The 26646-nt window shown below is 37.7% G+C and overlaps 7 protein-coding genes and 1 long non-coding RNA gene across 13 annotated transcripts in view; 3 read left to right on the top strand and 5 right to left on the bottom strand.

The window, feature by feature from the left end:
* The window catches only part of LOC111795671 (basic helix-loop-helix protein A), a 6264-nt gene extending 5669 nt beyond the window's left edge, over nt 1–595 (bottom strand). The window contains exons 1-2 of the mRNA XM_023678220.1: nt 503–595; nt 368–402 (exon numbers count right to left, since the gene is read on the bottom strand). The gene's annotated coding sequence lies outside the window, so the exon portion shown is untranslated. The remainder of the gene's footprint in view (nt 1–367; nt 403–502) is intronic.
* LOC111795674 (small nuclear ribonucleoprotein SmD1b) lies at nt 466–2969 on the bottom strand. Its single transcript, XM_023678224.1, has 4 exons — nt 2834–2969; nt 2646–2722; nt 928–1119; nt 466–796 (listed from the first exon to the last, which is right to left on the bottom strand). The coding sequence occupies exons 1-4, from the start codon at nt 2845–2847 to the stop codon at nt 735–737; spliced, it is 345 nt and encodes a 114-aa protein (XP_023533992.1). The 5' UTR covers nt 2848–2969; the 3' UTR covers nt 466–734.
* Nucleotides 2970–3217: 248 nt separating this feature from the next.
* On the top strand, nt 3218–7089 carry LOC111795672 (transcription factor bHLH69-like). The gene is made up of 7 exons (XM_023678222.1): nt 3218–3274; nt 4338–4717; nt 4944–5015; nt 5295–5360; nt 5627–5692; nt 6528–6587; nt 6733–7089. The coding sequence occupies exons 2-7, from the start codon at nt 4343–4345 to the stop codon at nt 6889–6891; spliced, it is 798 nt and encodes a 265-aa protein (XP_023533990.1). The 5' UTR covers nt 3218–3274; nt 4338–4342; the 3' UTR covers nt 6892–7089.
* Nucleotides 7090–8283: 1194 nt separating this feature from the next.
* LOC111795675 lies at nt 8284–9341 on the top strand. Its single transcript, XR_002815232.1, has 2 exons — nt 8284–8839; nt 8985–9341. It is a non-coding gene; the product is annotated as an uncharacterized LOC111795675 (long non-coding RNA).
* Nucleotides 9342–10420: 1079 nt separating this feature from the next.
* On the bottom strand, nt 10421–12382 carry LOC111795673 (probable glutathione peroxidase 5). Its single transcript, XM_023678223.1, has 6 exons — nt 12276–12382; nt 12118–12194; nt 11965–12026; nt 11720–11838; nt 10687–10854; nt 10421–10606 (listed from the first exon to the last, which is right to left on the bottom strand). The coding sequence occupies exons 1-6, from the start codon at nt 12327–12329 to the stop codon at nt 10574–10576; spliced, it is 513 nt and encodes a 170-aa protein (XP_023533991.1). The 5' UTR covers nt 12330–12382; the 3' UTR covers nt 10421–10573.
* Nucleotides 12383–13722: 1340 nt separating this feature from the next.
* On the top strand, nt 13723–15309 carry LOC111795703 (EID1-like F-box protein 3). The gene has a single exon (XM_023678263.1). The coding sequence runs from the start codon at nt 13999–14001 to the stop codon at nt 14956–14958; it is 960 nt and encodes a 319-aa protein (XP_023534031.1). The 5' UTR covers nt 13723–13998; the 3' UTR covers nt 14959–15309.
* Nucleotides 15310–15370: 61 nt separating this feature from the next.
* Nucleotides 15371–21107, bottom strand: LOC111795705 (protein PALE CRESS, chloroplastic). Its single transcript, XM_023678265.1, has 7 exons — nt 20919–21107; nt 20759–20826; nt 17524–17718; nt 16759–16845; nt 16610–16660; nt 15978–16157; nt 15371–15864 (listed from the first exon to the last, which is right to left on the bottom strand). The coding sequence occupies exons 1-7, from the start codon at nt 21034–21036 to the stop codon at nt 15619–15621; spliced, it is 945 nt and encodes a 314-aa protein (XP_023534033.1). The 5' UTR covers nt 21037–21107; the 3' UTR covers nt 15371–15618.
* Nucleotides 21108–21806: 699 nt separating this feature from the next.
* LOC111795196 (RNA exonuclease 4-like) lies at nt 21807–26638 on the bottom strand. 6 transcript variants are annotated; one of them, XM_023677480.1, is made up of 10 exons: nt 26319–26638; nt 25890–26023; nt 25613–25636; nt 25354–25404; nt 25101–25252; nt 24898–25031; nt 24160–24371; nt 23861–24067; nt 23542–23622; nt 21807–22399 (listed from the first exon to the last, which is right to left on the bottom strand). In XM_023677480.1, the coding sequence occupies exons 3-10, from the start codon at nt 25618–25620 to the stop codon at nt 22135–22137; spliced, it is 1110 nt and encodes a 369-aa protein (XP_023533248.1). In that variant the 5' UTR covers nt 25621–25636; nt 25890–26023; nt 26319–26638; the 3' UTR covers nt 21807–22134. The 6 variants fall into 6 exon arrangements, with proteins under 6 accessions (XP_023533248.1, XP_023533249.1, XP_023533250.1 ...); XM_023677481.1 differs by having other exon boundaries at nt 25890–26011; XM_023677482.1 differs by having other exon boundaries at nt 25890–26008.
* Nucleotides 26639–26646: the final 8 nt, after the last annotated feature.

The following is a 26646-nucleotide window of genomic DNA, read 5'->3' as shown; positions in this document are numbered from 1 at the left end:
CTTGAAGGAAAAAAAAAAAAAAAAAAAAACACCGTTACTTTTAGAACTTTATCACACTAAGAACCGTAATGAAACAAGGATAAACGTAACATTTGCAAATCCATTTCACAAGAACCATAAACTGAGTTCTCTTTCAATTGAATCTGGACCAGATGTTTGCGTACTTCCTTATAATTTCCATCACGTCCTTGAAAAGGCAAATTCAAGAACCTGATAAGCTTCAGACTACAGAGCCTCTACCACCCCACGGTGATTTGCTTGTCCGAGTTAATGAAAAGAACGCAGTTGGAGGAAGAAAGAGCTCTAAACTCTAGAGAACTCTCGACTTTTATTTCAAGGTAGAAGAAAACGCCACCAAGAGTCTTACCATCATTACTTGCCAAAATAGTGTCTTCAGCAACCCTACGAAACAAGTTCATATTCATCATAACCAACTCAAGTACTTAATGACTACATCTTTCAGAGTTGAGTAAAGAAACGAAATATTAATTTGAAGACATACAAGAGTTTGATCATTGTTGATGATATTAGAGTAAATCATTAACAGGGGCAGATCCCAGCCACATAGCAAAGCTACATCGATCACAGAAAAAACAACTGAATAGCATTGTAATAAACATGTGAGATCGGACAGTGAATTGCTATACCACATCTTCACGTCATTAAATTCACAAACTTTCCCTAAGATACAAGTGTTTACACTACGGAGATCAAAATTTGAAACTGCAACAAATCTAGCGTCCACGACCACGACCACGACCACGGCCTCGTCCTCGTCCACGCCCCAAAGGCTTCCCTATAGTTGCAAAAGAATGGGGAAATACATAAGCAACATATTTGACACTGGGTGGCATACGATTCAGTATAAACAATTTGACTATCAGAAAACACCATAAAGTACAGGCAAAATGCAAAGACAGCGCATACCTGCAGTTGGTTTCTTGGGCTTGACCCTGGGTGTCTCTTCAACAAGTAAAGTCTCAAGATTCAAGCTGTCAGGTAGAATATAATATCTGATGTTGTTTCCCCTCACACTTAAATGATCCATGGTAACTGGATTTTTCCCCTTTAGAGTAAGCTTTACAGCCTTCAAATGTGTATTCATGCTGATATCCACACCTAAGTGATACAAGAAAATCAGCCCGTCAATGACTTCTAACCTTGACCAATGCTTGGTTTTAAGTAAAAAGAGTAAGAGCTTCTACATCAAGTTCATGCCGTCATTGTTCTTTTTTTTAAAAAAAATAATAATAATACTCATCTGAGCATGTTTTAGAAATAAATTATAGAAAACAGGAACGTAGAGCGTAATTTAGATGCTTCAACGTATTAGGCCAAACAAATTTCACAAGCTGCAAGTGCAAGATAGGTTTTTATTTTTCATTTTTTTTCATATCTATTCATTTCAGATCCAACTTGCGACAACTGACTGACCCTACTATATTCTGTTGCCAAGGTAAGTCATAGGATAATAAATCCTAAGTAGGTAACCAACATGGCTTGAATCCATTCTCTCCAAGTCATTTGTTATTTACATGACCCTTATTCAATTAGGCCAAGTCATAGTGCACTGCAAGGTAGGTTATTCAAGCATATTGTATATATTGATTTATAGTTTCAAGTGAAATCCTACAACAGAAGGTGTGACCAACTAAAACTATGACATTGAGTAGAACTCTTCCATAAAAACAGTTGTAAGAAAAGACAACAATAATTAGTTTCAGAACCAACAGCACATAGAAAAATACATTAAGTGGAAGCTGGATAGGAGGTGTCCACAACAAAATGCAATCTCACCATAATCACCAACATTTTTTTTTTTTTGGGGTGTGGGGAGGGGGGATATAAGATACTTGATCGAAATGGAGTTGGACTTCCCTTCCATTGGGTCTTGGGGTTTGGCTCTTCTATAAGTAGAGAAATAGTGCCCTCCTTAAATGGTCACGGTGAGAGGTGATGGTTGGCATATGGGGTGGAACCACAAGAATTTGCTATGAAACCTAAACCAAAGGTTACATTGGAGGATAATTGTGGAGTGCTTGTTGGCTCTTTTAAATAGAGAAATTGGTAGTTGGATTGCCTTTGCAGAAAAGATCAATAGGGTTCAATTAGAAGCTGGCCAAGACAAAGTAGTAGGATCCATTGATTCATCCAATTGTATCTCCACTAAAACCACTTTCATTGAACTATCCAAAACCTGCTAAAGCTGAAAAGTCCTTTGGTTAAATAAGTTATGAATCTCCCCAGGATAGACAGGATGTTTGTGCAGTCTCTTACTCTTACTTACAGAAGCCTCAACACCCCAAGAGAAGCTAAAATAAAGTTCCCAAGTTGGGTTGTCACCCCCAGTTTGTAGCAATGTCGCCGAGAAACATCTACGTATTCCAAGGTTATCAAGAGCCAGAAGGCTTGTGGTATATCATGAACCACTCTAAATTGACAAAAGAATCCAAATTCCAATTATCACTTTGCACTGAGATATTCTACAACTTCCAATATAGTGGCGTACAAAGATGAAAACAGAATGGAAGTTAAAGTTTAAAAAACCTCTGCCGGTAAGTTCGTAAATCTAGGGTTTAAGGGTTTAACAAGATTAATGAAGTTTTTATGCAGTGCGAGTTAGTGAGTGAAAGAGAGATGGAAACCTGTGATGGTGCCATGGACAACGGTTCCATTTTTCAGCTCGATTGAAACTGTCTCATTGTTGAGCTTCATCAAAAACCTGTGAATTCATCAAAACCAAGTTTCTAAACATAAAACGACCACTAAATACATCAAACAACGAGTAGTTCGAGAAAAAAGAAGCTCAGAGTAAGAAAAAAGAAGAGAATACCTGACAAGCTTCATGATGGCGGGGGAATTGCAAAATGTAGGGTTTCAAGCACAGACAGACAAAGGAGGCGGGAGGGGAAATTTGTACAATTTCAAGTATGTGGTACGCCTGATAAGTAAATGGAGAAAATAGGTGGATATAAATGATAATATAAAGAATAAAAGGACGAAAAAGAAAATTACGTATAATAAATAAACAAATAAAGAAGTGGGGTGCTTGGTATGAGAAAATACTGCAGCTGGCGCGTACAGGTACAACCATTACCGTCGCTCCCTACACTCTCCGTCTCTGCTGCTCCGATTTTCCGCTCGTCTTTCCCTTCGTCCTCCTGGTTTCACCATTTTTATCAGTGAGCTTCCTTCCTTTTTTCCGTTCTCCATAGCTTCAAAACATCAACATTTTTCTCAGTACGTAACGTTAGCATTCTAGCAGGTACTAGAGGTACACGTCTTGTTTTACAATAAAAAAAACATCGATGATGAAGTTCGATTGGAACTTAGTCATATGTAGCTTGACTTTACATTTACAATGGCTTGCCGCTCCGACAGCATATTTCCCCCAGCTTTGTCGTGCTTCAATCAGACTAGCATTTTTTTTCTCTCTCTGTTTATGTTCTCCGTTTTCCCTATCGAGACATTTGACAAAATAAAGTCCTGATGCTTTGTTTAATTTTGTTTCGCTTCAGTTCCAGATGAAGATCTGTTACTTAGAACCTGTCGTTCTTTCTTTACTATCATTATGTTTTTCCCTCTGGGCACTGTTTTTTTCTTTTTTTACTTACTTATTTTTCCATATAACAGTGTTTAACATCCTTCGCCATACATGTATTGGTATTCTGTCTGTTTTTCCTCTCGATCTTCTATTTTCTTAAGGCTTCTATGCTCCCTTATTGCTGTTTAGTGGTGCTTTTCGTTTCCCAGTAGCTTCTTTTACTTATTTATTGGTCCTGCCCTTTTTCTTCATGAAAACCCAGGAATGCTTTTCCTGTTTTGACAATTTGTTGTTTACAAAACATAGCTAGTACTTTTTAACATCGTATTTTCAAAAACAAATGGAAAATATGGGGAAATGCCCATTTCATGTGCTAGTAGGCGTTGGGTTTTCAAATGTCCCTTGGGTATGCTCAGGTAAATCGATATATTGGATGCCCCGGGAGAGATGTTCTAGGAATTTTCGATTTATGTTTCTGATTTTTTTTTTAAGGAGTTATTTGGTAGGTGACTTAGAGTTACTCTCAAGAAATCTGTAATCGAGTACTAGTTCCCTCTCAATTGTTCTAACAACGGTGACTTCGGCCGATTCTTTCTTCAAGGTTCGTATTTGATTTTTGGGGTGATTTGACGCTTTGGAGCAGCCCTAGCTTATTCTAAGCAAATTTTAGCTTCCTCATAAGTTGTAGCAATGCTAAGAATAGCCAGTCATTTTTTTAGTTCCTATCGTTAAGTGTTTCAGTTTGAGGACTGATTCCTTTTGAACTATTAAGGTTTAAAAAGTTGCAATGCAGGAAAAATGGAAGGACAAAATGGCTGCAATGGCTCTGTACAAATGCTCTCTCTGAATTTTGGTGCGAATGTCAACATTGTTTCCCAAGTACCTGGAGATTGTACAAACCACCACCATGTTTCGCCTGCTGATAGGAATCTAAACCAAACTAACTTCCCCCACATAATTGAGTGGACTCAAACTGCAAAAACGTCTCCGACCTTTGTTGAGTTTATTGCTGAAACTTCAAACTTTCCTAGAAAGGAATCTACCAAAGATATGATAGCAGTTGTTCCTGTCAGTTCCATTCAAACTATTGATGGAGTCTCTGAGATTCATGGAGAAATTTCATACAATCATCCCGCAGGTTCATACACTTCAAAACCTACTGATTCACGCAAGGTAAAGCGAATCTATACCAAGCCTAACATATGTGAAATAGTTATGGTCGTTACTGTGCTTTAGGCAATCTAGATCTTGTAAATATAAGGATATAGGCATATTCTCTGCTCTCAGTTTTGGGAACAATGTATATTAGCCATATTTATTGCTGAATCAACATTTATTACTAAAGTACACCACTTTCTGGATCTTTTCATGTAATCCTAATATGTGACTTTCGGATCAGGACAACATGTCAGGTTGTCTATCCAAGCCACGTACCAGTTCATCAAGTAGACGAGGCTATTCAACTGACCGTGTAAGCGAAGCACCTTACCACTTGCAAAAATAAGAAATTAAATAAATAAAATCTATTACTATGCTTTACAAAAGAGCAGAAATGTGGTGGCATTAGTTTGAATTGTGAAATATACTCAAATTAGGTTATTTTGTCATCCAAAGTGAAGACAAAAATTAGTGGTGATTCCATATTTTATATTTAATAATCTGCATGTTTACTTTTAACTAAGAACTAGCAAGATTGGATGTTATCTGTTGGGGCCAAATTTAACTTGTTTAACATGCCTTCTCATTTCAGCAACGCAGGATAAGGATAGCTGAAAGACTCGAAGCATTGCAGGCACTACTGCCTCTGGCTTCAAAGGTAAACTCGTGTGTCATTATGCCACAGAGAGGCATGAACTTTTATAAAATCTTCTAAGCACTAGATTGACTTGATACCGTTTATCATTATAATAATGCATTGAGTAAGCGTGCTTGAGCCATTCTGCTGTCATAAATTTCCTGAATTTTATTGAGGATAAAACTATAAACGTACTTGAATGCATTATCTTTTGAACTTTCCATTTCTTTACCTGCAGCATAGGATAAATATCTTCTTTAAATCCATTTTAATTTTGGTTTCGCAAGGGAAATCAAGCATCTGCTCTAGATGATGTCATTGACCACATCAAGTACTTACAGCTTCAAATAAAGGTAGGCATCTTCGCCCTTGCTCTGTTTTGTACGTTTCTTTATAGGGTACTTTACAGTTTTGATCCATATGTGCTTGTAGCTTGTGGGCTTCATGGGTCTTCCTAACCACTGCTGGTGTTGTGCCGTCAATTGATTCCCACACTTGGGAAAAATGCCTTCGACGGCTTTCCGTCAATCTATACATAGCTCATTTCCTTCTTAGTCTTAAACACACGAGATTTTGAGAGAGTTTTCAATCATTCTCTTTTAGTTAAAATATTTGATAAAGAAATTAATTTTGGTGGGTTTTAAATATTTGGGTGTATGAGGTACTTGGTGAGTTGAGTGTGCTCTTTTGTAATCTCATCTTTTGGAACATTAGTGGAAACATTCTTGTCATCTTTGCATGTGGATGTAGGCATAGTCTGAACGACACAAGTTCTTTTAATTTTTTTCTTCTCTCTTTTTACATTTGTTATTCAGATTATTTTCACTGTACATTAGCCTCTGCTCAGGTTTGAAGGGATGTTGGCGTGTGAGAGAGATATCCATATGCTGGTAATGTAGATAAGAATTTGGCTCATCGAGCCCATACGATGCTGAATATCTCAAATTGTATAAGCATTGATCCAAAATATTGGAGACTTGTAAAGAAATATAGTAAGCTAGTAGCAAAACCTTGGGCATGTTCTTGAGCAATAAGGGCCCATAGTCATAATGACTAATTGTTTCAATAAGCAGGCGACCTGCCAATACTTCGAAAGATCTTAACGTACATAATGTTGTTACGGGTGAAGTTGCTTTAAAATGATTTTAAGGGTGTAGATAAAACTGAGGCATCTATGTGGCTGCGCAGGACTTGAGTCAGAGTAAAATAGGCGGAGAATCCTCTTCTGAGCCTTTCCTATTCGTTGAGGTATCATCACATGTTTGATTTTAGCATTTCACTACTTTCTTTTGGAAAGTTCATGCAATACTCATGTACGGCTTTCTACTATTATTTCCATACTTAGAAATTTGGGGATGGAAAATAGAAGCTCCTTTATTATTGCTTTTGGTAGGGATATGGCCATTACATGAGCCATCAAGAGATGCAGGGCGAGCCACTTGAAGAGATGGTAGGAAAATTGCTGGAAGTTGACCCGTTAGCTGCTGCTCAGCTGCTGGAGAACAAGGGTCTATTCGTGATGCCCATGGATTTTGTTGAAGGATTATGCTGAACCATTTAATCAACCATGGAGCTTCCTGTATGAAACAGTTCTCTCTCGGTTAATGCTTCTGCTTTATTAAGTACCTACGGCTTGTTAATCACCTCACTTGAAAGTAAAGATACCTGGGTAACACTGAAAAATGATAGTTTTGTTTGTCCGTAGCATCATTCCATTTTGGGAAAAAAAAATCTCACAAGATATAGTTAATGGTCGTTTGTTAAGCATTTTTAAAAATTTTGCCAAACATTTTATTAAAACTTCAAAGATTTATGATTGGGTGGTGAAGTGATAGAAAGTCAAGTATAGTATGATATGTGACACCATTGTACTATTTAAAAAGATAGAAATAGTAGCGAGGCAATAATTGGGGCATTGCCTTTTATCAGAATATATATTGAAGATGGACGACGGGACCAAACCCGACACTAACCTAACTTAAGTGTTACACACTGCCCTTATGCATCATTATATTCAAGATTCAAATTGATGGCCATCTGAGTTGCAGTTTGATTTTGATGGCCACCTGCCAACAATACAATCAAATTAATCTAACATTGCATTCAAACCAAATTGTAAATACTACTTCTAGACCACGACAGAGAAGCCTTTCTAATCCAGTCTACTATTTCAATTTTTATATATGTATGGATTGGGTTTGCATGGGATTCCTCGCAGCATTGTTGTGAATCGTAATCCAACTTTCATAAGATTGTTCTGAGAGGATTTGGTTAAATGCTTGGGCACTCAATTGAAATGGACCACGAGCTATCACTCTGTGACAAACCGATAACCAAACTGAGTTTGTCAATCGAGGTATGATAACTTACGTATGTTGCTTTGCTATGCAATGTCCCACCAGGAGGGTTACATGGGTATTGTGAACAGGGAAACTTATTGCGCCAAATCAAAATGAAGCTGACACCTAAATTTGTTGGACCCTTTAAAGTGCTCAAATGCGTTGGACCTAAGCTTATCGCTTCCTGTGTTCCATGTCTCCCAACTAAAGAAGGCAATTGGGTACAACAGTCCGGTGGTCCAAATTCCCCCAATTTGCCTGAGAATACCGTTTAAAAAACGATGCCAGGGGAGACCTTGATAGGAAGGTGTATGAGAGAAATCATGTAAGGCAAACGTTTGAGCAGAGTGATGGTAAGTAGTTATGAAGTGAAAGGGGAGGAGCTTTAAGGAATGTTTCGAGCCTGTTTTTGAGAGAGAGATTGGGAGAGGAATTTCTCTCCTTGGTTGTACCCTTGTTGATAAAATAAATAGATTTGGGGTCTATCAGCTTACCTAAAAATGGCATGTGACGAACTGGATCGATCATAAATAACCCACATAATCCATACATAATGAGTTTCAACATATAAATAAAGTCAACCCAAACAAAGANGCTCTTTTGTAATCTCATCTTTTGGAACATTAGTGGAAACATTCTTGTCATCTTTGCATGTGGATGTAGGCATAGTCTGAACGACACAAGTTCTTTTAATTTTTTTCTTCTCTCTTTTTACATTTGTTATTCAGATTATTTTCACTGTACATTAGCCTCTGCTCAGGTTTGAAGGGATGTTGGCGTGTGAGAGAGATATCCATATGCTGGTAATGTAGATAAGAATTTGGCTCATCGAGCCCATACGATGCTGAATATCTCAAATTGTATAAGCATTGATCCAAAATATTGGAGACTTGTAAAGAAATATAGTAAGCTAGTAGCAAAACCTTGGGCATGTTCTTGAGCAATAAGGGCCCATAGTCATAATGACTAATTGTTTCAATAAGCAGGCGACCTGCCAATACTTCGAAAGATCTTAACGTACATAATGTTGTTACGGGTGAAGTTGCTTTAAAATGATTTTAAGGGTGTAGATAAAACTGAGGCATCTATGTGGCTGCGCAGGACTTGAGTCAGAGTAAAATAGGCGGAGAATCCTCTTCTGAGCCTTTCCTATTCGTTGAGGTATCATCACATGTTTGATTTTAGCATTTCACTACTTTCTTTTGGAAAGTTCATGCAATACTCATGTACGGCTTTCTACTATTATTTCCATACTTAGAAATTTGGGGATGGAAAATAGAAGCTCCTTTATTATTGCTTTTGGTAGGGATATGGCCATTACATGAGCCATCAAGAGATGCAGGGCGAGCCACTTGAAGAGATGGTAGGAAAATTGCTGGAAGTTGACCCGTTAGCTGCTGCTCAGCTGCTGGAGAACAAGGGTCTATTCGTGATGCCCATGGATTTTGTTGAAGGATTATGCTGAACCATTTAATCAACCATGGAGCTTCCTGTATGAAACAGTTCTCTCTCGGTTAATGCTTCTGCTTTATTAAGTACCTACGGCTTGTTAATCACCTCACTTGAAAGTAAAGATACCTGGGTAACACTGAAAAATGATAGTTTTGTTTGTCCGTAGCATCATTCCATTTTGGGAAAAAAAAATCTCACAAGATATAGTTAATGGTCGTTTGTTAAGCATTTTTAAAAATTTTGCCAAACATTTTATTAAAACTTCAAAGATTTATGATTGGGTGGTGAAGTGATAGAAAGTCAAGTATAGTATGATATGTGACACCATTGTACTATTTAAAAAGATAGAAATAGTAGCGAGGCAATAATTGGGGCATTGCCTTTTATCAGAATATATATTGAAGATGGACGACGGGACCAAACCCGACACTAACCTAACTTAAGTGTTACACACTGCCCTTATGCATCATTATATTCAAGATTCAAATTGATGGCCATCTGAGTTGCAGTTTGATTTTGATGGCCACCTGCCAACAATACAATCAAATTAATCTAACATTGCATTCAAACCAAATTGTAAATACTACTTCTAGACCACGACAGAGAAGCCTTTCTAATCCAGTCTACTATTTCAATTTTTATATATGTATGGATTGGGTTTGCATGGGATTCCTCGCAGCATTGTTGTGAATCGTAATCCAACTTTCATAAGATTGTTCTGAGAGGATTTGGTTAAATGCTTGGGCACTCAATTGAAATGGACCACGAGCTATCACTCTGTGACAAACCGATAACCAAACTGAGTTTGTCAATCGAGGTATGATAACTTACGTATGTTGCTTTGCTATGCAATGTCCCACCAGGAGGGTTACATGGGTATTGTGAACAGGGAAACTTATTGCGCCAAATCAAAATGAAGCTGACACCTAAATTTGTTGGACCCTTTAAAGTGCTCAAATGCGTTGGACCTAAGCTTATCGCTTCCTGTGTTCCATGTCTCCCAACTAAAGAAGGCAATTGGGTACAACAGTCCGGTGGTCCAAATTCCCCCAATTTGCCTGAGAATACCGTTTAAAAAACGATGCCAGGGGAGACCTTGATAGGAAGGTGTATGAGAGAAATCATGTAAGGCAAACGTTTGAGCAGAGTGATGGTAAGTAGTTATGAAGTGAAAGGGGAGGAGCTTTAAGGAATGTTTCGAGCCTGTTTTTGAGAGAGAGATTGGGAGAGGAATTTCTCTCCTTGGTTGTACCCTTGTTGATAAAATAAATAGATTTGGGGTCTATCAGCTTACCTAAAAATGGCATGTGACGAACTGGATCGATCATAAATAACCCACATAATCCATACATAATGAGTTTCAACATATAAATAAAGTCAACCCAAACAAAGATTAAGATTCTACGATTTCATGCTTAATAATGTCTCTTCATCCACGCTCACTTAGTTCTCTCCCAGTGCTTCCTTGATATCAGCCTGCATCACACACATGCAACAGCCTCATTTCCACTGATAAACAGATTGGTATAGATGTTGAACAGCTATTGAGAAAATACCTCAATTGACAGGGGAGTAGTGGTTGTGCCATAGCGTTTGATGGCACGACCTTCTTTGTCAACTAAGAACTTGGTAAAATTCCACTTTATTCTTGACCCCAAAAATCCAGTTTTACTAGCTTTAAGGAACTTATAAACCGGTGCCGTATCAGGGCCATTCACACTTACCTGAAAACAAAAGATGTGTTGATTTAAACTCAGAATTAATAGTTTAAAGATTTAATAATTCTCTCATTTGGATGAAGGTGACCAACGAAACCCTGCAGCATCATGCACTGATAAGTTTAAAGTGCAGCATGGTATATTACATGGAGTTCAGCTGGTTGCACCACAGACACAGACTGAGTCCTCTTGTTTTTTTCTGTTCCTAATGAAACATCAAGCTTTCATTGATAAATGAAAGTGGCACGGACAGAATCTCTTCAAGAAATGCAGTAATAGGAGAATCTTTTATCTTTTTCCTTATGAGAACAAGGTTTTCAAGAGGAAGGTGCCACAAGGCAAACCCAGTAGGTCAATCTTAATAACTCACCTTTTAAGGGCTCCAAAACGAAAAGAAATGAATGAGAGAATATCCAAGATCTGGAATTAACCATGACCATACTTGAATAAGGTATGTCCTTGAGTTCAAATATCTGGAATTTACCTTCCTGCATGTGAGCTGGTTACCTCACCAATGAGTTTACTTGACCCAGATAGAGGATGGATTAGTGGGATTATGAGTAGCATACATCTAACCTTTTCTGTCTTTAACTATAAACAGAAAAGGTTTACACATTCTGAGAATCATTTCAGACAGACATGAAAAGGAGTAGAGACACCAAGAAGCAAGTTAGTTAAAATAGTTAATACTAGGTCAACTCTCACGATGAAAAACAGTTGGACAGGAAAAGAAATTTGGTCTCTCAACTTTGAGATTATAAAATTGGAACTTCAAAGTTCTAGTAGACATGAAATTCTAATTAATTTTAAAAATTTGCTTTCCAAAGATGAAAAAAACTAAATAGATTTCAAATTAAGAAGCATAGGTTACCTTCTGGAATATTGGATACTCAGCTTTGAATCTTGTACAGGCAAATTCCTGTGCCTCCTGGCTCGATCCAGGTTCCTGACTCAAAAACTGATTACATGGAAAGGCCAAGATCTCTAACCCTGGAAATCAGCACACAGGTAGAGTTAGCGAAGTAAAGAAGCTAATTGACCAAACTAAAACAAGGAATCTTCATTAATCCATCCTTGCACAAATTAATGTTGTTATAAGCAAAGAAAAGCACATACCTCTTTCCTTGTATTTGCTGTAAAGTTCGGTGAGCTGGGTGTAATTTGAATCTGTGTAACCGCTGCCCAAACCATTCAAATTTCTCCAGGAATAAGAATCCCTGGAATTCAAGTAACCAAGAGAAGCGAGGTACAGAGCAAAAGAAAACCAACCATTTGGAAGCAACATTTACCACAAGAACCACCTTTCCCCGGTAGATGCTTAGATCCACATCTTCTCCTTTCGCATCCTTCACCATGCCAAATAACTCAATTCCTTCACTTTCCACTTCCAACTATTTCAAAAACAAGGCAAAACTACGAGAACTTACCTTCACCACAAATTCATGAATGGACTTCTCAGACACTGATTGAGAAGCGCCCATTTCTTCTTTCTTTTCTTCTGCTTATGCGTATCCTCTTCTGTTCTTCTTCTTCTCTGGCAGGATATGTGTTTATTGATATTTATATATACCATATTTATTCATTTAAAGAAAATTAATATAATATTAAAAAAAAAAAAAAAAANCAGAAAATTTATATCAATAAAAACTTTAAACTAACCTCGGTAACCCGACACTTGTATATTTTAAAATTTTGGTGGGTATCCGTCTCAAACACATCTCTTAACTAATCCATCATTGATGATATCATATTACTATTGTTGTCCTTTCACCGCCTATCTTCTTCGCAATGAAAAACCCATTTATAATAAATAAACCAACTTGTTGGTTAAGTAGCATTGATGTTCCTATGAGGTGGTTGTAAATGGACCAGAAGAAATTAAAAGGAGCGGAACTATGCATTTGACTAAATTTCTTTTTTCAGAAAAAAAAAGAAAAAAGAAAAGCTGAATCCATCCGTCCATATTTGAGATAGATGGGTGTTATGGATGAGCTCAAAGACTAGTCTCCATCACTGTGTATGCCTTAATGTCCTCCACTATCAATAGGGTCTTCCCGTTCCTCCAATAATTTACAAAGGATTAACAACTTTGTCTTTTTCCCCCAACTTAACTTGAGACCCTCCAATAGTGTTTCGAAAATCCTAAGCTGCCACCATTGTTGTGACTTGTGCTGCCACTGAACTAAGCAACAAGAAAGAGTAGTAGAGATTTGGTTGACTGGTTAGAGTTTTGTATAAAACTGAGATCAGTGGCAAACACAGAAACAGTGATTTGAGTTGGTTCAAAATAAACAACTATTTGACCGCCTCAAAACAACCGCCTTTGAAAACTGAAAAATATCTGCATCCCTTTATATTCACGCTCCAGACAAGATTCCCCACCATATTTTGTAATGTGGTCCATGCCATGTGTCCCCTCCATTTTGCCTTCCACGTGGCTCTCCACTCCACTCAATCAAAGTTTCTAGATGCTGCCACATGTCGATCTAGCAGGCACGTGTCTGGAAATGGATTGAAAATGGGAATCCTTGCAACAGTATAACCTACCGGAACCCAACCGAATAATGTTTTAAACTTGAAGAGAGAGGGAGGTGAAAGGGGAATTTGGGCATGAGAATGAGCATGGAGGGCATGAGCTCAGATTTGAGTAGGCAATATGATGATGGGAGGGGCGGACGTGGAGAGAGGAGAGGAGTGCCACGCCTTTGAACAACACCAACCAACTTATTTGGGGAAGGATAGATTTTGGTGGTAGTGGAAGTGGAAGGACTCGTGTTCAACGTTTTGATAAAACAAAAGGACCCGCAAATCTGCAGATATTTTTTTTNGAGAGGCGGAAATGGATTTCCTATTTCCCAATAATATTTTTATTGGACACGTGGTCTTCTCTCCTCAACTGCTGACGCTTCCTCTGGATTCTCTTCTCAATTCCACCAATCACATCCCCACGCGTGTCCTCTCCTCCAATTGGTTCCCCACACGTTTCCTCAGGATCGCAGGCTATAATAAAGTGACCAATCACCAAAGGGACACGTGTCTGATTTGAGTGTTCTATACCCGTAGTAGACTTCAGACATATATTGGAGTGGGTTCTTGTCTTTCGCAATTGGCATTGGCCACATTTTTCTTTTCCCCCAAGACTGAATAAAAATGAACGCCAACAGCAACAGGAGGGTCAGACCCTCTCCGTCGCCTCAGGGCTCCGACTCCAACGACTCCGGTATCCTCAACGAGCGCATACTTCTCCTCGTATTTCAAACAATCAAGTGGGACTTACAGACGCTTTGCATCACCGCCTCCCTCAATTGTAAACTTCGAGCCATAGCCGACAGACTGCTCTGGCGCCAGCTCTGTCTCAATCGAGCTCCCCGAATGGTGGCCACATTGACCACCGGGGCTCCCAATGCCCGAGTCGGCGGTGGATGGAACGCGCTCGCCAAGCTAATGTTCTTCTGCTGCGGCTGCCAGTCCAGCCGCCATTTCAGGGTCGCCCAGCCCCTGCCCGGACATTTCGTCCACGAGTCTCGCTTCTCCAAAACCTCAGGCCGAAGCTTTCTCACCAAGAAATGTCGAGGAGACTTGCTGTACGTGAGCGATCCCTGTGAGCATTCCAACGGGAGCGACGAGGATGATTTGGGGATCTACAGAGGGGTATTTCGGGGATTTATGAGATCGAAGACTAGGGCATTCTTGATCAGACGGCAAGTGAGGTTGGAAGAGAGGACCAGATGCCCATATTGTGGGGCTCGGGTGTGGAGTATGACATCCGCTCGACTCGTACCCAAAAGCGCGGCTAGGCGGCTTGGGACGCATGATGGAGGCCTCGAATATTTCGTGTGCGTGAACGGCCATTTGCATGGCTCTTGTTGGCTCGTTCCTCTATCATCGGAGGAAGACAGGGCTAACAACGAGGAAGAGGAAGAGGAAGAAGAAGAAGAAGAAGAAGAAGAAGAAGAAGAAGAGGAGGAGGAGGAGGCGGCGGCGGAGTGTCACAGAGAAGTTCGTGAGATTGGGTTTGAAGACCGGACGGTGACAGATGAAAGCGCGAGCTCCACGGGGGAGGAGATAGTAGATAGTCGCGGAGAGGTCCGCGTCCACACCACAGATTAGAATGGGATTTGCATTTGGGCAGTTCGTAGGCCAAAGCAAAGCGGAGAAGCCGATCAAAAAAAAAGTTAGAAACTGATGTAGAAAATAGGAGGGGGGCTAAGGTATAAGCAGTAAGGGTGAAGACAGGCAGACTCGAGGAAGCATGGTGTTGGCTGTTTGGTTTTGGTACGACGCTCAGTGGTCTCCCTTGCAACCTACAATTCTGTTTCCAACACCAGCGATTACGAGTATTCTAATCACAATCACTTTTCTTTCTCTTTTTAAATTAGAGTAGCTTGGACTTTTGCCATTTATATTCTTTTTTTCTCATTTCATTTCATTACAATGCCCAGTGAGTCAGGGCTTTCCACCCATCATCCTCTGCTAATTTTCTCTTCTCAAATACACGTGCCTTATTGCTTCAAAATAATCATCACAAATCAGGGCTACTTGTATTAATATCTACACCAGAACCAGGTTGTTTCAATAATAAATTTAAATTTTGTGTTCCTATTTCAACATCAATTCATTTTAAGACAACGATATGGTTAAAGTTCGACTAGGTTTATTAGAAACATTCTTAAAAACCAAACGTGGACGTGGATACTTGAATATTGGGGCAACCTAAAATTCTTCTCTTTTCCACTAAAATCCTACGCCCATTTCATTCTTGTGCCTACCCTACCACTCTAAATTCATAGCCAACTCTAGCAGCGTTTCTACCAACCTTACGGTCCGTTGTTTCTCCTGATGTTTCAACCTACTTGCCACCGATTCCGCGTCAAAACCATCTGCATTTGCATTTTGCACTTCACTCTGATCCGCCCTGACTTCTTGTAGCAATTCATCAACCTCTCTGACGAAGTCTACTCTCAACAGTGTATTATCAGCTTCAACGTCAAGTGATGGCCGTAACTGCCCTTGATGCTAATCATTAAGACAAAATGGAATAAAAGCCGACTCAGTTTAGACATTCCTTAAACTTTATCATCTACATCTCGTTGGAAACCAATTGAGCTATCATATTTACACAAGTATACCTTGTCGATGTCGAATCCAGCTGGAACGAGAATGCTAAATGGATCCTCCCGCGGGAAGGTATCAATCATGCGTTTTCTGCAGTCTTTTAGCCATCCTTCATCGTTGAAGTTGTCATACATATTCAGAAGATCGTTGAGAAGTCTCATGGCAGGACTAGCCTCTCGTTTGAGAATTTCAGTCTAAAATATTGAGGAAACTTAGAACATGAATTACTAGGAGAATACACATTCTTGCTTTTTCCAGAATAAAATTGAAGGAAAAGAAAAAAGCAATGCTGGTGTAAAGATTAGTGAGATGACTTGAATAGAAAAGTGCCGCAAGTTACAACCTGTAACTAAAAACCATTTCACTGGTAAGACAGGATCTAAAATGGATTGTGTAAAAAAAATGGACGGAGTGATAAAAACACCTAAAAGATTAAAAAAAAATGTTTCAGCAAATCATGAGCACAAGACCCTATTACAACTGCTATAGATAGATAAATTTAAGAATGATCCTTGGGGACAAGTTAAGAACCTTTTCCTTGACCTAAAATTGCAAAACTTGCATGTACGTGTGTGGATTTGAATGAGTGTTCTCTAAGCTCGTAATCAATATGGCATATTTAAAACAGTTTTGAACATGTTCATACCTCAACCCTTCGATATAGCAAATCAAGACTTCTAATTGCATCCTTTTCATCCTGAAGAAAGAGCCAATTACAAGTAAGCACATACAACTAGGCTCCCTACAAAATATACAAAGTGAATGAAAATTAAAGGAATTTGAAGACTAATATACATCACGACGTGCTAAATCAAGTCGATTCCATATGACTAATAGAACAAGCTCTGTTAGTTCCCCTTTCTCAGCAGCTTCCTCAATTTTCTGCATTCCAATTGATAAAATATAGTATCAGAAAGTCAATAAGCCAGTTCTGCAATAATTTAATAGTCAGAAGCTTTATGTGAAAAATGGTACGAAATTAGACAAATTCAAAGAAAAATCACCATGAATACTACCCATGAATAGAACACTATAATCATACCTAAGAAGAATATACTAATAAAAAACCCTAAATATCCTTCATTCGCAAACCATAGCCAAGTCACTGTGCAGGCTCTAGTAAGCAAACTCTACTTGTTTAGTTGAGAACTCATGGTTTGTGTTTGCTTAAGCTATCTTTTAGTGTATTGTCATAAAAACTTCGCCAAAAGCAAGAACAAGAAAACTTCATGCTGATTCGAAGACAACACCCTACTTCTTGAAAGATCAAGTTAATGATTAATAGTAGCATAATGTTACATCAATCAACCCAAAACTTAAAAACTTAACCTAATGGGTTATGGTAAATTTAATCTAATATCAATACTATTCCTTTTCACTTGTGGACTTGAAAATTTAAAGAAGACCTAACAAATGGGAATCAATACTTACTCGAGAGGAAATTATATTACAAAAGTTCGAACACAGGACCTTCTACTTTGATAGCATGTTAAATTACCAATCAATCCAAAAGTTTAAGCTAATGAGTTATATCAATACATTAACACAATAGTTGATTACCTCTTCAACTTCTTCAACAGCTCTAATAAAGCTTGAAACCAGTTTTCTAGCTTTTATGACATCTTCTTCGGGAAATCCTTTCAGACGCATCCCAATCTCACGATATTCTTCTACCTTTCTTTCCTCTTCTTCATCTTCCTCTTGACGCCTTCGATGTAACTCCTTTGTCTTCTCTCTTTGTCGGGCTTGCCATTCCTATGGTAGAACAGGTTAATATCTGATTTTTTTAAACATTTTCCTTTTTTTAATAAAAAAAACACGATTAACGAAAAATGCAAAAGAAGAGGAGGCCAACTCCGAAGTTAAATAAGGTTACAAGAAAGCCTTCTATTTAGCCAAAACATCATCAATAAAGTAACTACAAAAAGCTTTATAAAGCCCACACTGAAAAAAATGTAACAAAAAGAACGTTAATGAACATCAAACGAGGATGCAGTGCCAGAGGAGGCGAGAACATTCAGTTTCTAGTGATAAAAAAATGAATGGACCTCCAAATTCATATCCTGTACCAATAATCTTCTTCGTCATATGATCCCCAAACAAGAAATAGCCAGAGAAAAAATAGACAAAACAATTAAGGTCACAAGTGAGTTCACAAAAAGAAATCAAGTTAAAAAGCGTCGAAGCAAATGTAAAACAGAAGCTAAAGGGATAGAGGGTGTGGAATTAATGACGTCATATCCAAGAATAAAGGATGTTGATTTATATGCGAAAGTGACAGCCAGAGAAGGTGCATGTGACAAAGAAGTAGGAAATAAGCTAGAATTGTATGTCACATGGGTCGTGGCACCGGAGTCTATGACCCGTTTAATAGAGGATGTAAGAAGACATTGGAAGGGTTGCAATAGGATTCAATGATGCATGCGATTATATTATTTCTGATGCAATTGGAATTTGGCAAAACCATCAAAAGAAATAGTAACCGATCTCTCAGATATATCATTGGTGGAGGCAACGTGAGCAACTTGAGGTCTTTGACCCTTATTCAAGAACTTACGATAGTCATGTTTCATATGACCAAACTTACGACAGTTGTTACATACAATCTCCTACAAAAATCTTGTCGCTGATTATCGGAACCAAGTCTCTGAGTATTGATGCTCATCCCCTTAGCAACCTTAGAATCATTCCGACTAATTAGAGTATTGTTAAACTTGAGAACTAGATGAACCAGATGGAGGATTTTACGCACGAAGGACTCTAATAAAGGTTTCGTCCAAATAAGGGGTCTCAGAGGCAGAGAATTTGTGATTTAGTGATCCTGAATTCATACGAATGTCCATTAAGAAAGCTCGTGACACTCATCTTCTCTTGTTGAGCTCGTTGAACCTATATATTACAATAAAAGACAACTATGCATAATATCATATATGTTATAACACTATGTACTATTTTTTTTTTCTTTTTTAACAAGAAACAAAAAAAAAAATTATTAAAAAATGAAAAAGACTAAAGCTCAAAATGTGATACCTTTCCACCCTCTTTGCTTTTTCAAAAAAAAAAAAAAAAAAAAAAAAAAAAAAAAAAAAAAAAANATTCCAAGCTCACCTTGCTTTCAATCCACAAAACTAGCAAACCTCCCAAACATCCCAAGGATTCCACCTGAACCCAATTAATACCTTTTGAACCCCATAAAGATTTTACATAAAGATTCTACAATCTTTTGAGCTACTGATGACAAATTGAAATCTTGAGTCAACACTATCGGGGCAAATGCTTCACAAAAAATCTTCAGACTCCTTCGTTGGATCCATTTCCCAGACCCTGGTGTTCCAAGAAAAAATGTTTATAGTATATCAAAGAGGGATTCCAACTTCAATTAATTTTTCTGACTGGTCGCCTTTGGAAAAGAGGGAATAATTTCACGGAATTGTACACTACTAGCCTTAATCATAGAAGAAAAATTGTGCAAACCGGAATGTGATGCAGATAGAAAATCATTGTCTAAAGCCTGTTTTCCTACTGGCACAATAATTTCAGAAACATTCAGATTACCAGGTGTCTGAAAAAGAGAGACTAGACCTTCAAAACAATGAGTCTTCAGCAATGGCATCATCATTATACTTGCAGACTGGCTGACAGTCAATTTTCAAGCTACTTAAACTCAAAAATGATTCATTGTCTAATTCTATAACACAGTTGGGAAGCATGTCTTCTGATGCAAAGTTGACTAAAGAGGAAGGGAGTAAGATTTTAGTACGGTTTACTTTGTCGGGTCCAATGTTGCATTGATCAATAATCGAGGGCGGTCTCTTTGGCATGGGCCTCTAAATGCATCAAATTCGCCTCTTGGCTTGCCATTTATAATGGAAAATGTTGTGGGGGATATACACCCGCATCTATCGTATCCCCTTGTTCTCAAACCCTTTTTTGACGATGATTCTCTTCGAGGAAATCCTAATCCAATTTAGTAGCCACCCCTGTTTCTTTTTTCCTGACCCATTCACCAATAGCTCAGGAAATATAAATATATATAATTAGTTTCTTTGAACCAAAATGCTCACTCTATTTCTTTGACCAATATATTTTCTTTCTGATGGTCAGTTAAAAGAAAAATGCATTGATTCTCTCTGGTGGCTACCACTATGCTTCTACTACCTCGAAGAAATCTATCCACCCTCAACATTAAAGAGATCGAACAAAATTTGCATCTATCAGCTTTGTAAAATAACCTTTCAACTTATTTTCCTATACTTTCATTCGTGCTGTCTTTCCCTCTCATTTCCCCTGCTTCATTGTTCTTCCTCTTTTCTTTTCCCCCCTCCCTCGCTCTCATGATCACGAATTTTGGGCCACATCAGTATAATTAGTAAATAGGAAACACAAGTTCTTTTACGACGTTTAACCATGGTCGCAAGTTTTTGGTCAGCCAGAAAGGAAGATGACGAAATAATTAGAGTGAGGATTTGGTGTGTAAAAATAAATAAGTTTTTCCAAAACATTTTGGAGAACAGGAAACTTCCCCTAAAATTGTCTTTTATTTATGTTCGAAAGTGTTTCAGCTTCAGCAGGTTCTATATAACAGGCATGTGTCACTCGGAAAATCAATCATTTTCATCTCTGTCAAGTGTTAACCCTTTTCCAAACCACCAGAGAGAAGGAAAAAAAAAAAAAAAAAAAAAAANAAAAAAAAAAAACAAATAAATAGCAAACAAGAAGAAATAGATGAAGAAGTAGAAGCTCAATCAACCGAAAATGCAAATTAGGGAGTAGTTAAATTCAAATATCCACGTACATCATCGTAATACTCTTTGGGAAGCCCATCAATAAGCGGCTCTTCCTTGCTCAAGCTCCTCCTTAAAACTGACCATCAAAATCACCAAAACCACCAAAATGAGAAGTTACGATAAATTCAGTATCTGAAGAGTGAATAAACAAGCTGCAAGAGAGCTAACCAGGACGAGATGAATAAAGCTTTAAGAAATAGGAGGTCGAAAGCTTCGGTAAGGTTGGGGAAGCAGAGGGTAATGGTGGAACTGGTGAGCATCTCAGCCAAAGCACCTGTGCCAACATTATAGTTCCGAAACAACCAGCAGGGAGGGAAAGGACTTGGATGCTTGCACGAACGGATTAAAGGACAAGGGGCTCCTCAGTTTATTTATTTATTATTATTATTTTTAAATAACAAGATAAATGAGATTACACAAATTTCTCCTAATTTAGGACTAGAAATCACACGGATATAAATACGACTTAATCAAGATAATTCCTTAAGTAAATTACAAAAATGCCACTTGGTGATATGGTTGCCTTCTCATTTATACAAATGTACATTCTTAGTGTGGAGATTAATCTTTTAGGGTACATTCACCTTTTATGTTTCATTAATCTTTTAGGGTACATTCACCTTTTATGTTTCAATTACTCGTAGTGTGGAGATTAATCTTTTAGGGTACATTCACCTTTTATGTTTCAATTACTCGTCTTCATCTACTTTTCATGTCAGTTACTTTTATAAATTACATTTAAATTCATTGTTCTTATTTTATGTTTTAGTTTCTTTATTTTCTGTACTTTTATTACTGTATTGTAGATTTAATTTAATTTAAAATTTAAATGGAGAGGTATTACAAAAGAAAATCGGTGGAGTCATCATCTTCATTGAATAGAAGTAATAGTAGTTCAGATAGATATCTCAAATAAGTAAATTTAGAAGATCTACAAGCATTCCAATCCAAGAATTATATATATATATATATTATCTGAGACCAAGTTCGTAGAGAAAATTTTCATAAGAGACCTTGCCAACCTCAGAATCAAAATTTTCCCCCCGAAGAAAAGTGTAAATAATATTGAATCATTTTCATATTTGATTTAACACTTCTAAAGATGCCTCTAAAGTCCGTTCCATTCCGACACACGTCTGTATCAAGAAACAAACACCAACAGAGACCTCAAACACAACCATAAATTGGCAAGACGCCAATATACGATAGAACAGGTGCATTTTAATCGTTTCAAGTCTTGAAAGGCTAGATAGATACAAAAGAGCAGGTCAACCTTCCTTTCTCATTTCCCCCTTTTTCATCATCCAACAACCTCACCTCTCCCCAGCAATATGAGTACTGTCTATGCCTTTTCTTCCCAGCAGAAAATGAACATGATCTGATCCTAAGTTTGCATTACTCGTCTCGAGTCAAGACACCAACACTTAAAGTTCGATCTCGATAACTCATAAAGTGTATCTGGAGTCATCTTCTCAAGATCTTTTGCACTATAGGAATCAAGACTGTGAGCAACATACCGAGCAGGGGGAGGAGAAATCAACGGTGTCGTAACTTCTCCATGATGGTTAAGACTGCGCATTCTCTTGTACAATCGCATCGCTGATACACAATTTTCATAGGGGTCGTGCACACCCTGCCGAATATCATACCTGCAAAACCATGGCCCTCACAGATCATCCTTCACAAGCTAAAAACAAGATTAAAAAGAAAAACATGCTACCACCTACCAAAGACAACATTCTCTCATTTTCCACCCACATGATCAAATTTTATGTGTAAAATACCACACTATACAAGGCCAAATGAATTTGATTCTTCAATATGGAAGATGCAGAACATTGGATTTGCTCATGAGTTAGCAATGAAGCGGAAAACGGCCAGCTGGCCTTTGGCGGCTCTTCTTAGCCTTAGCTTAGCCGGTTTCAAGTTCATTTTCTTGACCCTTACGGAGTTTATTAAATAATAATAAGGAATCCATATTCAACTAGAAACATTCTAGGATGATGTGTTGGATACAGTTTTTTTCATTCTTATTGATATCTAAGGCTCGGTTTGATTACCAGCACTAGAACACGTCTTCCAAAGCATTTTAAAAGTATAGTTACTTTTTAAGCATTGAACAAGCCTAATACCTATAGTAACAAATATGGAGAGTCCGTGAGGTACCAGAGCACAATGATAAGCATTAAGAACAAATCTAAGATTTAATAAAGAACGCATTTATTCTTTAAGCCCAGCCTAATACCTAGCGTAACAGATATGGACAGACCGTGAGGTATTAGAGCACAATGATAAGCATTAAGAATAAACATAAAAGAGTTGATGAAAAAATGTATGTGCAATCGCAATAATTTCGTTGGTGTTGTGAAATTCCTTCCTGCTCGCTTAGATCCTCTCTGGATGGCGGGTTTATAGTCTAGCAAAAATACCATGGAGGAATCCTACAAGCTTACAAGAGCTTTAAGTTGGCTTTTAGATCAGTCTTGAGAGGAACAAAAAAAACTTTAAAGACCAGTCTGGGACTAACCCCCACTTGGAGTAATTTGTTTAGAGTTTTACATAATTTTTCCCTTTTTGTATCAATAAATAATAATTTTGATAAAGGTCGCTTTTCACATACTCCTGGGGTTTAGGTTTTTGGCTGGGTGATATCTTTCTTCCCTCGTCCTCCATTTTGTACAGAATAATTAAGTTTTTATGTTTGTTTATTTATAAAATACTTGCTTCAGTTGGAAAGAAACGAAAAATTACTCTATCATTCTTTAAATCAATATGAACCAAAGAATATTACCCCAAATATGTTCGAGTAAGGTACTTGAGAGAATGGCTAACCAAATTTGTTTTCATCAATGGAGTATATCTAGCAGTGTCCCTGCAGAAAATGTTTCAGCCAAAAGGTGAATGTGTAAGTATAATGTGCACAAAAAAAGAGAAGCATATCGTGTAAAATTCAGAGCAAAAACACATTATTACCCCCCTACGACAGGATTTATTGCCAGAAAAAATCATGTTATCAAATGCAGATCACTTAAAAGTTCAAATGCATCTCATTTTCAATAAAAGTGAAACTAATCTACGCATAATTACAACCCAAGTTTGAGAAAAGTCACCTTAACATATGATCAGGATAATTCATTCTCAAGCAATCTAAATCATGCTCCAAGTCATGGCCGACAAGAAGCCTAGCTTTGCCACCATTCAATCTCAATCTCTCGATGGTTTCTCCATTTAACAAGATTTTTAATACTTTTTCTTGGACTTCTTTCAGTGGCATGGCATACCTTACACGTTCTTCCGTTAGCCCAGTTACTTCATGCCTACAACATTACCAGGATATGAGCATCTAACAGGCTGGTTTCTAAAAGCTAAAACCTTCCTTCAAGAGCAAGACAAAGACACAGACAAATACCTGTAATTCGTGATTGGTATTTGTGGTTGTACAAAAGTATTGAAAATCAATTTCTCGTCTTCATCAACAAGGCAGATCCCAATACAAATGTCCAGTGTGCCATCACTTCCACCGCCAGCCATAACACAATCCATAGCTATTGCTCCAAGGCCTCGATCAGAACGGTCTTCATCATAACAATCTGATAAATCAGTTGGCAATAGACTTGTTCCCTACAACAGAACCCCAATCAAATTTTGAAATGCATGTATGATATCATAAGCTCAGATATTGTGCACTTTAATAAATAATAATCTTAATCGAGGTCGTTTTCAATAAAAGTTCAAATGCTTTTTAGGGGCTTGATGAGACCTGCAAGTGAGGCTTGGTATATTGAGCATTAATATCTCGTTGTGGGCATCGGTCTTTGCTTCTCTTCACATATATATATATATATATATCAACTAGATCTTGCTCTTTTGGATCGGAGTCCTTTTCTTAATTAGTGTTGGACTCCTTTTTGGGGCTGTTTTCTTCTTCTTTTTTTCTTTTTTTCTTGTTTTGTATGGACGTATATATTCTTTCATTTCTCTCCATGAAAGTAGGTTCCGCATTAAGAAGAAAAAAAACTAATAATAAATGGTTCAATTTCAAGATTGATCCAGAAATATATACTACCAGTAACCTTATTTTTTTTAAGAGAACTATCAGTAAATTTATTAATTTTCATATATGATGCATAGAGCACAAGCGACTGACTTGGCGAACAGGAGCTGTTAAGCGGCAAATGTCTTGATGCCCACTGAGAGATGTGCGATCATCAAGTACTCTCAAACAAAGCCCACAACCTTGCTCCAAGAAAATTTTTGAACAATTTGATTTTGAAAGTGGACCTAAAAGACTGGATTATAATAAGATGGTGTTATGATATATTACCACAAAAAATACACAAAATATCTCACCATTTAGATGTTCCCTCAATGATTCAAATGATTTGCAGTGCTTTTGGCAGACCCCACATCTAGGCTGATGAACAGAGTGATACGAAACTCTCATGTGCTCAATAAGATGCTCTTTCTTCTTATATTGCTTGTAGCATGCAGAGCATTTATGTCTGTAAACAAATATACACTATAATTTCCATCGCCAACGTCAAGTACTCAATAAGACAAAAATTGGAAACAATTGCAGAGGGTTAAATGAAAAGATGCCAACCTTAGGCATTCTTTGGTGGTGATAGAAGCTGCCATGATAGTTTCTTCTTTTCTAATAAGAAGACAATCAAATTCAATTCAGGTAAAATAGCAGTACAGTCTCATTATGAATGGTCAGTCAACAATATTATATACCGTAGAGATACTACAACAACAAAGTGAAACCCTCTCCTAAGAACCGTGTATACTTATTGGTTTATGGGAGTGATATTGCTAAAAAGGAAAAGATGTTTGGGGAATGCGTCATTTCCGAGCTCCACCTTATCATGACCTCTTTGGTTGGACTACAAAAGGAAATTTCGCAGATAAGAGAAGAGATGTACAAATTACAAAATACTTGGAATATAACTAAATACGTTGCTTTTTTTTTTTCTTTTTTTTTTGCTTGAATGTAAAGCAAATCTTAAAAGAATTAATGATCAAACTTCAGACGATAGAAAAGCAAAGGATGGCTGAGAGAAGAACTACGAGAAAAATCGAAAATAAATCTCTCTCCAGCGAATTTGACAAAGGATTATTGAACTGGTGGAAGCGCACCTGAATAGATCGTTCGTGATCGCTGCAGAGCTGCAAGTGGTGATAGTTTGGCTAGAAGACGCAGTGGAAGAGTTGTTTCCCGCCCCAGGCCCACATTCTCTCAAGCTTTTTCGAAAACCCTACTGCAATGGAGGCTTTGTATGGATTAAAAAAAAAAAAAAAAAAAAANGAAGTTTTAAACGAGCAAAAAACACCCTGGTTGAAAATTACACGGAGTGGGAAGAATTTTGTAAGATTTTAGTTGGTTATTTAAATTTCGAAAAATTAAATATTTGATTAATTTTAAATTAAATGTAAAAGGGAAAAAATAAGATGATCTCCCAACCTCTTTCTTTCACCAGTAAATTTGGAGTCCAAAACAAAAGAAAATTTAGTAGTAGAATTGAAGATTTGTAAAACAAAAAGAAGGCAGACACAACGACAAATCACCACGAGCTTTCCAAGGAGACCACCCTCGCAACAAAAAGATCAAAGAGCACTTTCTCACGTCCGCCGCTTGCCGAGAGCTCAATATTCTAAACTTTTTACAGATCTGAAAGTTTTCAAATAAGAGAAAGTAAGAAGGAAATGGTGGGGGTAAAGGAAGGCCAGCACCGACGGGTGCTTTGGGTGGCTGACGGGGGAACAGGGTGCCGAAGCTATGAGATTGGGGAGGGGGGAAAATGGAAGGTAGGGGAGGGAGGGGATAGAGAAAGGAGAAGGGTCTGCGAAAAGCAGAAAAAGGAAAAGGTCCATTTATTTCAGAAAGAAACATAAA

The sequence above is a fragment of the Cucurbita pepo genome, chromosome LG05 (genome assembly GCF_002806865.2).
Source record: "Cucurbita pepo subsp. pepo cultivar mu-cu-16 chromosome LG05, ASM280686v2, whole genome shotgun sequence".
Lineage (NCBI taxonomy): Eukaryota > Viridiplantae > Streptophyta > Magnoliopsida > Cucurbitales > Cucurbitaceae > Cucurbita > Cucurbita pepo.
This window is presented reverse-complemented; position numbering and strand designations above follow the sequence as displayed.